The following is a 15,866-nucleotide window of genomic DNA, read 5'->3' as shown; positions in this document are numbered from 1 at the left end:
TAGTTGTATCATAATCCCACAACCCTCCTGAATGTAGAAAATAATACCATTCCAATCTGCATATTAGTTTTCTCTAGATGTAGAATACGAAGTGAGAAACGTGACTTACCCTCTCCTTCAGTTTTCTTGCAATGCCAGTGACTGTTCCACCTGTACCTGCACCTGCCACTAACATGTCAATATTACCACCAGTTTGTTGAAGGATCTCCTCTGCTGTGCCTTCATAATGGGCCATTGGGTTACCAGGATTCTTGTACTGTTGTATAAACAGAAATATGTATATCATTGTCAAGGTATAACAGATAAAGCAAAAGCTCTCAAATAAACTGCCTCAGCAGCTACTTTGTAAGCACCATGATACTTCCTGATGTATATCACATAAAAAAAAAATATATATATATATTTTCCTCAAAAACAAATTACCTGATCAAGGATAATTGCTCCTGGGATTTCCTTCTCCAGTCTCTTTGCCACTGAGATATGAGACTCAGGGGAATCCCATGATGCAGAGGTTGGAGTGCGCACAATCTCTGCTCCGAGGGCCCTCAGAATATAAACCTTCTCATTGCTCATCTTCTCAGGCATCACCAATATGCACCGGTAACCCTTCACTGCTCCACATAATGCGAGTCCAATTCCTGTTATAAAAAGTGTCAATTCAGAGCCTGAATTCTCTTAGTTAACACCGAATGTCAATCAACAACCAATACTGAAACAGATGAACATATCTAATATCCTATGTTTAACCCTAAACAATTATAGCAAGTGCCCTATCTAAGAGATACTATGACAAAAGTCTCCAAACTGGTTTGGCTATATAAAGAAGTAGCTGCAAATGTCTGCATTAAAGAAAATATTTCTGTTCTTTCGGTCATTCTTTTATGGGTGTAAAAGGTTAAACTAAAGAATTACATAATGGATTGATATATCACACAAAAAAATCAAATTCAGATGCATATGAATAAATATGAACTTCTCTCAGACCTGTGTTGCCAGATGTTGGTTCAATTAGTACAGAAACACCAGGTGTAATCAGGCCTTTCTTTTCTGCATCTTCAATCATACGTAAAGCAATGCGATCTTTCACACTTCCTCCAGAATTGAAGAACTCGCATTTTGCATCTGAGATAAATAATAATAGCATGTTTTATTCTAAATGTTGAAAAAAAGATGTCAGAAAAGACATCAAACTCACAAAATATTCAGAAATGGATAAGTTGCTTAGTTTCTGCAAGAACAGATTACACAATACAATATCCACAATACTGGTGGTCTAGAACAGTAAAAGCCTGAGATATATCATTATGCATTGTAAGAATGTCTGGCATCGATGCCCATTCAGGCACTTGGGAGGAAAAAAATAAGTTTGAACAGTTATGGGCCAATTCAAAGTGTAAATCATTATGTGTAAGCACTTAAGCATAACAAAAGCCTTAGCTACATATCTACAATACAGAAGGATTAAAAATCAATATCTTACAAATGCTTGAGTTAATAGATTTGGTTCAGGTACAAATGCCTAAAACACTAGCAAAATAATTCAGTGAGACTTTGACTGACTAACAGCTTGTTACTGCAGTGAAACAAAAACAATACATGTGAAGAATGTCCAGAGAATCATTTTTGAAACTATAAAAATGGAACAAATCTTAAATTTACAATGACTCTTTAAATATACAATACAATGAACAGCTGCTGGCCAAAAGACACTGAAGTGCAGTTTAAGATAAAGCATTACAAAATTACATGTTATATGCTTACAACTTTGTATACAATACTACCTAATACTGTACAGTATCTAGGAAAATTAATTATCAAAATAATGAATCACAACAGTACTGTGGCATTCTGTAACTAGATATAAACAAAAAAGCATGTAATTCCATAATGAAATAAGAAAATGCTTTTTTCACCAAGTAATTGAAAGTAGAACAATTTGCCTTCCTATGACTAAGTAAAGGTAACTGATGAAATCATCCAAAAAATGTCAAGTAAATAATACACAGCATGGGACAGTAAGTTTCATAGGTGACACTGATACAACTTACAGACATCGCACTTGAGACCAAAGCTCTTGGGTATGCTGTTGAGTTTGACAAGTGGTGTGTTGCCGATGTGTCCTAGAATGTTATCTAGGGTACGCAGATTATCATTCCTGCCATGGAAAAAGAGACAGACAGCATGCTGAGTAATTGCACTGCATCAAGATTTCTGGCAGGTGCACAAAAAATCTTTCAAGAACCATTTACAAATTGTAAGAAGAGATTTACATACATAAAAGATAAAAGTGCATTATTATTCTTCAACTCAAACACCACCACACAAAGACTGAGCATGGGTTTTTGACAAGGTATGGCAGCCATGATCAAATCAAAGCTAAGCATCTGGCTGGACTTCTGCTGATGGCAATATTCATACCACACAAATCTCTAGAAAAGTGAAAACTTTATCAAAATTTTGATAATTATTGGGTAAGGAGTAGGTTTCATGTAAGTTGAAGCTAAAATCAGACTTCATGCATAAAATGTATATATATATGAATTTACTGATACAGATAAGGTCACACCATATGACCAAAGGTATGAGGCAGTTGTCATATAAGGTAGATGTAATCTGACAACACAAGCACAAGAATGGAGGCCAATAAAGACTACATATGTTCAAAATGGTGAGGTTGAGGTGGGTTTCGTTCACAAGGAATGAACAGCAGGAGACTATGTAGCAAGAAGATTGCTACGTCTTCCACTCACCGGCTGTACGTGTAATCCATGGCTGACATTGTTGAGGGGGATGAAGAGGTGGTGGAGGTCGCAGAACGGGTCGTCTGGAAAGAGAAGAGTATGTTTTTCTTGAGGCTGCTGTCAAGGTCAATTTCGTAAGCTGGGTCAAGTTGAGTTAAATGTCTAGGTCGATAATATCTGCGAAATACTGAATTATTTTGAGGTAAATTACTTCTGTTTACTGGGAGAGGTCACTGAGTAGTGTATCTGTCAAAACGTGACACTTAAAAAAATAAAACATTTTGTATATATCTAGAAAAATGTAACAATAAAGCTTATTTCCTCTTCAGCATTAATGTAAGTCCAAATATACCATGTCCTTAGTAATGACTACACCCTCCAATGTGCTGTTATCTTTAACGTAGATCAACACATGTCGGGGGTTTTCCCAAAGCAGAGGAGCCCACCCAACACTGCTCCTGTATGGAGCAAGGCTTCAGAGCTGCAGTGTCGCCGTAAATGGAGTGGTCCAGTGGTTGCATAACTATCATAGGTTTTATATTAACCCGTCAATATAAAGCGCCTTCGACTTTATATATATATATATATATATATATATATATATATATATATATATATATATATATATATATATATATATATATATACATATATATATACATATATATATATATATATATATATATATATATATATATATATATATATATATATATATCCCTGGGGATTGGGGAGAAAGAATACTTCCCACGTATTCCCTGCGTGTCGCAGAAGGCGACTAAAAGGGGAGGGAACGGGGGGCTGGAAATCCTCCCCTCTTTTTTTTTTTTTTTTTTTTAATTTTTCAAAAGAAGGAACAGAGAAGGGGGTCAGGTGAGGATGTTCCCTCAGAGGCCCAGTCCTCTGTTCTTAACGCTACCTTGCTGATGCGGGAAATGGCGAATAGTTTGAAAATATATATATATATATATATATATATATATATATATATATATATATATATATATATATATATACATATATATATATATATATTGGAGGTAAAATTAGATTTCTTAGAACAAAAAGGGAAAATAGCTCTATCAAGATTGAAATTCAAGCTATCCAAACATCGATTTTGATTGCGATCATGCAGTAGCTTTGACTGGGCACTGCTGCATTAACCAAATAGTGTAGCACCTCCCGGAGTATCTCCCTTCTGTCTAGTCGAAAAAGTTTTTATTCCATGACACATGCATTACTGCCTTGGCCAATGAGAAGTCATATCCTGTATGGGGAGAATCTCTGCCTAGATTTGAGAAAGACACATGGTCAATAACTTTGAAGTGTTTGACACCAATTACATCGGCTAATGAGAATTCACTTTTCAACATCTTCATTCATAATTTCAGCTAAAGTTATCAAATAATCCACGTCAACGTGAAGGATAATTCCTATTGCTTTTTGAATCCCCCCCTCCCTTCCACCCGTTGATTTCCCCTTATTATATAAATATGTATATAACCCAAGAGAACCTGACTATACCTAAACAAATTATTCTCCAGTAGTCTATATTATGTACAAGGAGAAAAAATTAACCTGGGATGTGTGACCCTCATGTCTGAAGATATTTACATAACGCATGCCTGAGCAGAGGCGACATAACTAGAAATGTTAAAAAAGGTGGTGAGGGAGGGAGCAAAGGTGGCTGTAAGAGGAGGAACTAGAAAGCTAGTCAAATGGGTCATTTGAAAACCGATTTGAGGGTGTGGAAGATGAATGAATACCTGGAGATAAAACCTGACCGTGAAATCGGTGGGGGGAAATGGAGCGATAGGAAGAGGAAAGACAAAAGCACAAAATCATACTAGACAGCCAAGAGAAATAAGATAAAATTGAAAGTGGGATAATGCAAAAAGTGAAAAACAAGAAACGGGGAAATATAACCGCAAACTTTGCACCCTCCTAACCTGCCAATGAGAGAGAGAGAGAGAGAGAGAGAGAGAGAGAGAGAGAGAGAGAGAGAGAGAGAGAGAGAGAGAGAGAGAGAGAGAGAGAGAGAGAGACAGAATTTTGCCTGTAAAGAAGCTACCGACAGTACCCTACATCTTAAAACATTCGTCCCTAATCGTAGCGTCCACGGCGCCAATCAACCAAACTTATCAGACTGGCTGACCCGATCTGACCCCCTGAACCCATCGCGTTCACTGCGCATTATCACAAACACCTGCAGCTACACTGAGGTATCTTTAATCTTCCAATGGGAGCGTCTCGCTAGTGTTCACGCCTTTAAAACTACACCAGGAAGTCCATTTTCTTCATTACAAACAGAGCAGTGCGGAGGTGCATGAAGGAAATTTCTTTCTAGAGATTCGTTAACAGTTATCCACATTACCCCCACCCCCCACCAGCGAGTGACGTGGATCAATATTATAAATATTCTGGCGGGCCAGGGGTTGGTTGGTACGGTGGTTCCGACCCGTCGCCATGACAACTCAGGCCCAGCTCCCCCCTCCGTCCCTCCACCTCCGTCATTGCCCTATCATATCTTAAGGCCTGATAACCTTCAAGCCCTTCTCAACGTACTTATCAACACGACTACTAATGACAGAGTAATCTGCCCTTATGACGTAAAGATGGTCTTAAGAGAAACATAATGGCCATGGTACTAAAACAAAAAACCAAGGTGTTTCTTTCCGCATTACCATGGGATTGCCAGCTGCGTCAGAATAACCAACCCAATCACAAACTAACGTATTCGCTGATCCAAACTCCTTTCCTTCCTCAATCCTGCTCTACAGTAACCCTATCAACCCTTAACTCAATCTCCATATAGACTACAATTAACCTAACCAGTCCGTGTTCTAATCCCCATTCCTTCCCCCATGTATTACCCCCTACACTATATTCTTTCCCCGTTCACAATACCAACTTGAGAATGATCTAAAATGAAACCATCCATAGCTCAAGGGGAAAGTTTTAGACTACAGACCGTCTGGGATTTGTTCTTATAATCCTAGGTCGGTCTGTAGTCTCCTACCCATGAGAATATCCGTGATGGGGTGGTGGTGGTGGGGGATGGAGAATTCAACGGTATTATCGGATTATTTTCAATCTTTCAAGACAAGACAAAACTACGTTGCCGACACGCATGTAATGAAGGGTGAGTAATACAGGCATGTGTACTGTGAAGAGTGTACATATGTATACTCCATTCACAATGGAGTACACGTGAATGGAGTATACAGTTACACAATAGAGAGAATATAGGTATAGGTGTACAAAGAAGGGAGTAAACATACATTTATACAGTGAAGGAAGAATAAACATATACGAATATAGTGCAGGAGGGGTGGGGGGGATTCATACAAACGTAGTTAAGGGAGAGTATATATAATTGAACAGAGGGCAGGGAGATCAAACATACACGAACAATATTAAAGGAGTTTGCAGACATATACAATGCAAGGAAAGGGTTCGTATGGTTCGTATGTGTATACAGGCCAGGAACAATAGACTTACATGCACATAGTGCCAGGAGGGTATAGACTCATCTGTACAATGTAGAGACGGTATATATTTGCTTAAGATGCACACATCACAGCAAGGAATATATAGAAACTAGCATACAATGCAGGTTAGTCACACACGCATATACACAACAGGAATAGTGTACATACTATCCTAGGCATAAAAAGAAGGCTCAGTATATATATATATATATATATATATATATATATATATATATATATATATATATACATATATATATATATATATACATATATATATATATATAAGCTCAGTATATATATATATATATATATATATATATATATATATATATATATATATATATATATATATATATATTGCTCAGTATACATACTTGCATTCAGTGAAGGTAAGATATACTTACTTTCCCGTAATGAAAGACAAGGTATATATACTTTGTAATATGGAGCAAAATGCAATACAATCACCAAACCAGAAAGTACTCATGCATGGTGATGAGGAAAACGATATGAATCCTTCAAAATGTGCATAAAATCTTGAAAACTTTTCTGATGATAACAGTGAGTTAACGCTCAGGGAAGGGGTTGGATTGGGTTGGGCTGGCCGGGTGGTGAACACCTAGTGGGTGACGAGGGAACTACATGACAATGGCCTTGAAGACCTTTACTCGCTGAAGATCATCATCCAATGTGTATCCCTCCCCATCCCGGCCATCCTACTTCTTACCTATCCTATTCCTCCTATACCTAAATTCCTTTGTCTTTTTCTTCCTTCCCCGAGAGGGAGAGCGATGCAGAGAAGACCATGTTGGGAAAATACAAAGGGGTCGGCTGTGGTCACGCTACCCAAGGATCACACGCCAACAACCGCCGCCTTGTCGTGTCGGATGATCACAAGACTGACGTAGTCTTTCATCTGAAGCTGAAGGAAGCGCGCAAGAAGCAACCAGCCTTCCCTACTCCCCCCCTCTCTCTCCCTGATTGTCGTATCAAATTTACAGGAATTTAATAATCCCGGTTTCAGGAGGTAATGAAGATATTCCCTACAAAACCTTTAAGCAGTTAAAAGAGGATACAAGACTTGGATTCGTATGGAAATTATCCTTACTCTTTGCAATTCACCGGCGTGTACTCCTCTTGAATACTGTGTTCAGTTTTCGTCACCCTCACTGAACAAAAAAAAAAAAAAAAGGACAATGGAGAGAGTACAACGAAGAGCTATCACGCTGATTTCTGGACAGAGACACATCTTAGGAGAGCCGACCCGAATCTTTAGAAAAGAGGTTAAGAGGTGTTCTAACACAGGCACTTCAAATCATCAAAAGCTTTTGATAAACTTAATAAAAAGCAAGCTACTCAAGACCTGATTCGTCTCATTTCGTTGTGCTGAATACACAAGTATGGGTACACTTTTTTCCTCGAATGGGGCGAAGTAAAAATTGAATGAACTATCCGTTTGGGTGGTTGAAAGTGGCACCATGAGATACGTGTGGCTGAGGGCGCGTGCACCACGTGACATGCCTATTGGAGGAACGTGGTATGAGGAAAATCAATAGTGAGGGAACTGAGGAGACTTCGAGAGCTCATTACATCTGAAGATAGTCACGGGACGACGGTATGATACGGCGTCACGGGACGACGGTATGACACGGCGTCACGGAACGACGGTATGGCACGGAGTCACGGAACGGCGGTATGACACGGCGTCACGGGACGGCGGTATGACACGGCGTCACGAGACGACGGTATGGCACGGCGTCACGGAACGACGGTGTGACAGGGGGTCCAAGGACGACGGTATGAAACGGCGTGATGGAACATCGGTATGACAGGGGATCCGAAGATGACTGTATGACACAGGAGCAATGGATTACAGTATGAGAAAAGGTGACGGGATGACAATAACACTTGTCAGGGGGACAATGAGGACACTTGGGGGCCATGGAGACACATGGGGGCAATGGGGACACTTGGGGGCAATAGGGACATACGATTCTGTGGGGCCACTTGAGGCAATGAGAATACACGGGTCACTTTCGGCACAATGGGCACTGAGGACTTGATGAGGTACAGGACAGCGAAAGAGAAATCTTGGCAACAGAAAACTTCTGAAAACCATAAGCCTTTGCGTTGACCGATATGTCTCACCAGGAGTCAAATATAAGGGTTAAAAAAAGAACTAATGACCTCATTAATTTGCTAAAAAAAACTGCGTGTCATTATATCTGTCTTTAACAAATATATATCTCAACTAAAAATCTTCCTGTCATCTAGTCCTATCAAATCATAATAACAGAAAGTAAAAATCCTAATCAGTATGTAAATTTATTCAACCATGTATCCCCAGAACCTAATCATTTCGTCAAACTGCACAGTACGTAAACTATCAAATATGTATCAAGTATTGTTCTTGAGTTGACGTGTTAAAAAGGATAAGTCCTGTCACATACACACACACACACACACACACACGCAGGACAGACTATCTCGCACACATTTCGTGTAGTGATGAGACGTAATACCATTCTTTAAGAAAGCCAAGAAACGTGTGTGAAACAAGGCACGAAACGGGGGTGAAACATGAAACGGGCGCGTGTGAGGGAAGTGCGGGAGTGAGGCGGCTCACGGTGGGAGAGAGAGAGAGAGAGAGAGAGAGAGAGAGAGAGAGAGAGAGAGAGAGAGAGAGAGAGAGAGAGAGAGAGAGAGAGAGGAGACCCGGGACATCAGTCAAGGTGACATCAAAACAGGCGAAGAACGAGAGGGGAAAAAAAAAAACGAGAAATATCTAAGGATGAGATGCAGGAGGGAGTACGTGTGGTGGTCGGACAGCAAAAGCAAAATAAGGAACAGGTGAAGACGGGATAAACGTGAGTAAACAAGGGAATTCAAACATCAACAGACCATGAGGTCATTTCGAGGCTGTTTGCGGTAATGGGATCCAGTTACACAGACAATACTGCGGGCGAAAGTATGCCCCAATAAAAGTCATGCAGGACGAAAAGGTAAATTACTGAGTCCATTACAAAATAATTAATAATAATGATGATAATCACAAATACAATGGGGTATCAATCATAGATTCTCAGGTGTTTGTAAACGACTCCACATATTGGAAAAGTTGTAGGAAGAAAAAAAGCCCTAAGAATGAAAAAGCATTCCACAGCTTTGCTGTGAGAGGAAAGATATCATAACGGCCAATCCTCGTGAGGTTGGTCTTCACACATAAACTGTGGGAAGCAGCAGCCAGTATCGTGCCAGGGGTCCAGGGCTCAACGGCTGGGACACATGCAGACAGCTCATGACACTAGTGGCCGACATATAATACCTGTGGAACAAAGAGAGTAGCAACGTCAAAGCGGACGAAGAGGGACGAGTGAGGCGAGGTGATAGGAGGAGAGTCAATAAGGTCGAGGAGCAAGTGAAGAAGAGGAGAGGAAGTGAGAAGGACGAGTCAAGGTGAGGAACAGGTGTGAGGGCGGGTGCAGGAGGCCATGCTGGGGAGGGAGGAGACAGGGCTGAGGGGGACGTACCTCGTGTTCCCCGAAGGTCGAGGATGGGGTGAAGGGAGGACGGGCGGCGCTGGAGGCCATGCGGGAGGCAGGACGCGCCTCTTGCTCCCCCACCAGGCCCACAGGCCGGGTGCTGGAGGTAGGAGTGAGAGGGCGTTCCTCATGAACCCCCACCAGGGCCTTGTACTCCTTCAGGGACACCTTGACGGCCGTCATCCCCGCCACCTTAGGCCACCACCATCTGCCTCATCACCACCACCTGTCTCGCACCTCACAGCCTGTCTCCTAACACTCCTTGTCCCTTGTCACCATCGGTTTCCTCACTAACAGTTTTGTTACCACCTGTGTACCACACAACCTGGGCCCTTGCTCCACCTGTTAACACCAGTACTTGAAACTCTTGACCTCGACGGTACAAGCTACATCTACTAGGTATATCTATTTGGCCTTTGAGCAGACCTGATGCTTAATTGAGGATCAGGTCAAAGGCCAAGGCCATCATATCCAAGGGCCGTACCGCCGGGTTCAAGGATCGCACCATGGGAGCTGTCGGGACTAACTGGCCCGCGCAACGCCACAATATATATATATATATATATATATATATATATATATATATATATATATATATATATATATATATATATATACTTTTTCACTTCGTTTTATTGGAAGAATGATCATACTTGCTCGTCCAGACTTTCAGTCACTGCTCAGTCTCTTGTCCGACAACAAAATACGCATAATCAACTGAACATATCTCATGCTGATTCTCAAATTCTTTTCTAAACTTAAGAATCGGTCAGTAAGTGAACTGGTGTGCAGGCGGGACTTCTCAGGTAAAAGTCAGAGGGACACTTTAAGGTGTGTGTGTGTGTGTGTGTGTGTGTGTGTGTGTGTGTGTCTCCAGAACACTTCTAAATCTCGTCATTTATCTTCAGTCATTCCAACATGGAACAAAAAGACGATGATAAACCAAACAGTTAAAAACGCGGTCTGTATATGTGGGAGGAGGAATCATACACCTGTAAACCTTAAATGATATTTAGTATCCCCAACTTCACTACTTTTCTAAGGCAAGACGATATGGTTTAGGAGGGTCTAATCTACATAGCTTTAGGATAAAGTAGCTACAGTAACGGTTCAGACACTAACTACAGCATTCAGTTAAATTACCTATATGGAGGTGGTGGGGGATACCTTACGTATTTCTACAGCCTACCACGGCGAGGGGTAATGATAAGGGTCAGGGCTGATCTGTCACCGCGTAAAGACGGGAGGAAAATAACAGCGCAGGCAGGCAGCCAGCCATTACTGATAACACCAGTCGTTCTTTTCGTCTGTAGATCCTCCTCTGGTGACCTTTATGGTCAATGCCAGGGGGGGAAACAGCCCGAGGGAACTACATCTGGTGGTGACTGAGGGAAAAGTGTATTGGGAAAAGACCATGCAGACACACGCTATCAGGAGAGGCAGCAATACTATATACCTCACTTCGGTGCTCCAAGTACTGCAATACACACAGCGGTGTTTCACCTCCTTAAACTACTTCCAATTTACCGACAGCCATGCATCAGCTACCACCTCCAGGCTCTACGACTGTATACAACTTCTGATAAGCCTCAGTATCAGCACAGTACTTCAAACGCTTTCAAATTCTACGTGACGTAAATAAGCTACTTACAGGACGATCCTCAACTTCTGCCAACCCTCTACAGATGTAGCGAGACAGCAGTGACCTCAGATGACCTGATGTACTCACAAACCTACGGTGCACTCAAGGAGTATCTACGACAAACCTACAGTCCGACTGTGGAATAGTTCGTCCATAAGCGACAGGGTCCTTCTGGGCTAAACTCGGGGTTAAATACACATATCTATTTCCATACATTTCATCTTCACGCCTAACGTAATGCTGTGATTAAAAACATCAGAAAAACGTTTAAAATATATGGAATTCTATTACTAAAAACTTCGGGGAAACATCAAGTGTCTTTAACTCCAAGTCTTATTTACTGACAAGTTTAATAAATATATGCACCCGCTGTTTGTAAAGAATAATGTGAGTTTACTCAATTTCATACGCGTAACTAGCACTATCAATACGGAGACTACAGAGAATGTGTTACTACAAATATTACCAAACACGTTGGCGGCTAGTTCAAGGTTCTCACAGATACAATAATGAAAACGCAGCGTATCTAACCCTTAGAACTTACCCATATTACTCTACTCAAAGAGCAAACGGAATTTTTACATATGTATAGGCATTGCTTTCATTTCAAAATCATTCTTTAATTGCTTACAATCATGGGGCCGTTTTTATAATGTTACAATCGTCAAATGATCCACAGTACCGACATTCGTGAAAGAAGATCTACCACAAGGATATTCTCCTTCTTGTTGTCTGTCTTCCAGAGTCGTCTACCTTAGCCTGGCGGAGTCTCGCCTGGGAAACAAAAGACCCTGTAGCCTATGACGCCCAAGCTACGGCAGCAACTTCAACTGTGTAGAACCAGGCAGAGAAGTCAAGACGGAGGAGGAGGAGGAGAAGGAAGAGGACTAACCCTGAGGAGGAGCAACAACCAGAGGAAGATGCGGTGGGCGAGGAGTGTTACCAGGTGCCACAGCCCTCCCACCAGGGGCTGGGCTCGAACCTGCATCACGCGAAGGCACACCACGGCGCTCAGCGTCATCACCACCACTTGCGCCAACACCGCACGGGGGATCGCTGTTGACGAGTGTGTGTCCTGCCACCCGCAACCCTCCCTGATGTCATCACATTGAACTCCCATCACTAATCCATCACCACTACCCTCTCCTCCCTCATGCAACATCACTAATCCATCATCACTACCCTCTCCTCTATCATGCAACATCATTAATCCATCACCACTACCTTCTCTTTCTATTCTGTAACATCACTACCTCCCAGTATACAATCATGTCTCATTACCATCTCCACCCTCTAGGCGACCATCACGTACCATCACTGCACCATCATCACCCCACTAGCCTACAAGTCATCAACAGCCACTTTATTATCATTGACACACGAACACGACACGCAGTGCGCTCCTTTCATCGTCCACACTGACATTACTCACGATCGCTCATCTCTACTAGGGATGTAGAGGGTAGTGTGGTGGTCCCCTGTAATCTACATAACTATGTGTAGTCTCCCACAATATAATTATACATAAGAAGCCCTGACTCTTGTAGCAAGTGATATTGTTGAGCCATCTTAAGGTAAACCCATCGGACATCTGGGCGCATCTCGTCCTCTTGCGATCAAAAGAGGAAACAAAAACACTTGCGATGAGAATGAACTCAGCAACAGAGTCACTGTAACACACACACACACACACACACACACACACACACACACACACACTTCCGCTTCACTCTGAACCCAGGAATTTATGAAACCAGGAATGCGTCCATGACAGACATGCACTGATGCACATATACACTCGCAGAAACGAAGTGTTGTACGATGTTCTGGTCCAACTGGTCGGTGGGAGTGGATGCGTCAGCAGGTCGGTACTGATACAAATCTATCATATAACTGGAATGACTTTTAATACATAGGAGAAAATGTTAGAGTAATGTACAAAAAAGAATATCACACAAAAATTAGAGAATTGAAAAAAAAAATCTACATTTAACTCAAAAGTTTATGAGATAGAGTAACTGTCTACAAGATGTGTGTTCGCTTGCATCAACTGTATCACCTCCACACAATTACTAAACTTGAATACGGAGCCATTCTGCGACGCCACAACCTCGAACAGTTTGCCTGATCAGAGGAGCGAAACACAGTAGTTTGGTCTCAAGACCCAAGCTTGAGCCCAGCCTGGTTTGCCAAAGGCCTCAGACCCCACTAGCTCTAAAGGACACTAAAACTAATTCAGAGAACCATGGTTCGACCCTCGTTTAATCAAGATTCAAACTTTTTTTTTTCTTACCTTCACCAGAGCTACAAGGGTATATATATAAGCAGCTTGATTTTTTTTTAAAATGCCCCTCGCGTAATTAACAGTAATAACTATTCTGAGTCTAATTGGCTGTGTAATCTTTGTTACGAGTGTAACTGCTGGTTAATCCTACCGGTGCGCCGTGGCAAAGGTATCTGACCCATCATGTTTAAATCCGTCCAATCTATTACACCGAGCCCTCCCGGATTACAATGGAGATTAAAAAGAGATTTCCTTTTTCATGTCGACTACATGAAGCGGGCGATTTATTGCTAATATATTATTTTCTTTTCCGCTACGGAGTTTTTAATAAGAATCACCAGGGTCGTTTTGGTGGGGATGGTAACAAGACAAAATTACGATGCCATTCATCCGGTGAAATCCGACTTCTATCACCCATTTTGTGTTGGGAGAAAACGGGAAGGGGATTATTTACTCGAATCCCTCCGAACGAAACCTAAAATTTAAGGATAATCATGGCAGTTAGGCACTGAGGCAGAAACACATTCAAGCAATATATATATATATATATATATATATATATATATATATATATATATATATATATATATATATATATATATATATATAGTACGTATCGCTGTTATTGGTTTGTGGGCTGCTTGCTTGGCAGACTGCTTTGTCTTTTGTTCTGTTTTTGCATATCATAGATATTAATTGTTTATTGCTTATAATGTGACTATGGTTTTCCTCATATTACCTCTTGTATACTTGGTTTTACTTTTTCACAGAGAAGGAATTATCATACCATGACAATACATGTATGTCTGCATGCTTTATTGAGATTCAGATAAAGCACTGATCTGTTTTTTCTTGTAAAGGTCTTGGTGAAGCAGTAAGCCATTTGATATAGCAGTATGATGTAGTATAGTTACCATAACATCAAACTATAGTTCATTGGCTGGTTTTAGCTGCATTTCTTTTGATGTTACAGTTGATATGATAACTAGAGGATTGGCAAACCTGAAAAATGACACATTGGGATAGCCTGAAATTAAATTTACATAGGTATATATTTGATGTTATCCCTGGGGATAGGGGAGAAAGAATACTTCCCACGTATTCCCTGCGTGTCGTAGAAGGCGACTAAAAGGGAAGGGAGCGGGGGGCTGGAAATCCTCCCCTCTCTTTTTTTTTTTTTAATTTTCCAAAAGAAGGAACAGAGAAGAGGGCCAGGTGAGGATATTCCCTCAAAGGCCCAGTCCTCTGTTCTTAACGCTACCTCGCTATCGCGGGAAATGGCGAATAGTATGAAAAAAAAAAAAAAAAAAAATATATATATATATATATATATATATATATATATATATAAGGGTAATTAATTGTGAGAGTAAGATACTGAAGTACCAAAAGTAAAGAATACGTCATCCTAATCTAACTTTGCGGCAAAACTGTGACCAGGAATACTGAGACTATTGAGCCGCCACACGCCTCTCTCTCTCTCTCTCTCTCTCTCCTAAATCGCTGACGAAGGCATGAGAGAGAGAGAGAGAGAGAGAGAGAGAGAGAGAGAGAGAGAGAGAGAGAGAGAGAGAGAGAGAGAGAGAGAACGTGTGTGCGCATTGATAAGACACATAACACAAGGCCTAGGTGGCCTGCGTCAGAGTTACAGTGACAATCTACTTTATACAAAAACTGTGTTGCTGACGACGGTGTGGCGTGGCCCTCGAAGATGACGGTACGACCCCTCTACGACTACGGCGCGACCCTTGAGGACGACCTTGAACTCCGCAGTGTTCCTCAAACTATGCGTCGCGACACACTCCTCCCCAACCCCAAGGGAGTCGCGAAGAGGGGCGAGGAGGGGAGGGAACTGGTGGTTGGTGGGTTTGGGGAGAACGAGTCGTACGTGCTAAGTAGACAGAACCTTTTCTGCTCTACAGTGACCCTCGACGGCCCCTCTCCCCCCTAAAAAAAAGTATAAAAAATGACCCCGCTTCGCTTTCCTTTTTTTTTTTTTTCTAATGCTGTGGACAGAAAATGGATGTCCTCGCCCTCCTGTGTCTGTTTACAACCGCGGGGATAATGACGGGGGTCACGACGAACAAAGACTTGACGTCAGGTGGTGGGGGTCAGGTCAGGTCGTCAGGCGGCAAATCCGGCTGGAAAGACGATGCTTCGGTA

At 41.5% G+C, this 15,866-nt stretch overlaps 1 protein-coding gene across 9 annotated transcripts in view; it reads right to left on the bottom strand.

The window, feature by feature from the left end:
* Positions 1 to 15,866, bottom strand: part of Cbs (Cystathionine beta-synthase) — a 66,897-nt gene that overhangs the window by 19,855 nt on the left and 31,176 nt on the right. For 5 of the 9 annotated variants that reach the window (XM_071682932.1, XM_071682935.1, XM_071682931.1 and 2 more), the window contains exons 2-6: positions 2,751 to 2,824; positions 2,049 to 2,155; positions 985 to 1,122; positions 424 to 638; positions 110 to 256 (exon numbers count right to left, since the gene is read on the bottom strand). In XM_071682932.1, coding sequence (XP_071539033.1) covers positions 110 to 256; positions 424 to 638; positions 985 to 1,122; positions 2,049 to 2,155; positions 2,751 to 2,779 — 636 coding nt within the window. In that variant the 5' untranslated portion in view covers positions 2,780 to 2,824. Of the gene's footprint in view, positions 1 to 109; positions 257 to 423; positions 639 to 984; positions 1,123 to 2,048; positions 2,156 to 2,750; positions 2,825 to 3,093; positions 3,112 to 9,765; positions 10,115 to 15,866 lie in introns of those variants that run through there. The other 4 variants (XM_071682926.1, XM_071682928.1, XM_071682929.1 and 1 more) reach the window with 3 other exon arrangements.

The sequence above is a fragment of the Panulirus ornatus genome, chromosome 35, assembly GCF_036320965.1.
Source record: "Panulirus ornatus isolate Po-2019 chromosome 35, ASM3632096v1, whole genome shotgun sequence".
Taxonomy (NCBI): domain Eukaryota; kingdom Metazoa; phylum Arthropoda; class Malacostraca; order Decapoda; family Palinuridae; genus Panulirus; species Panulirus ornatus.
This window is presented reverse-complemented; position numbering and strand designations above follow the sequence as displayed.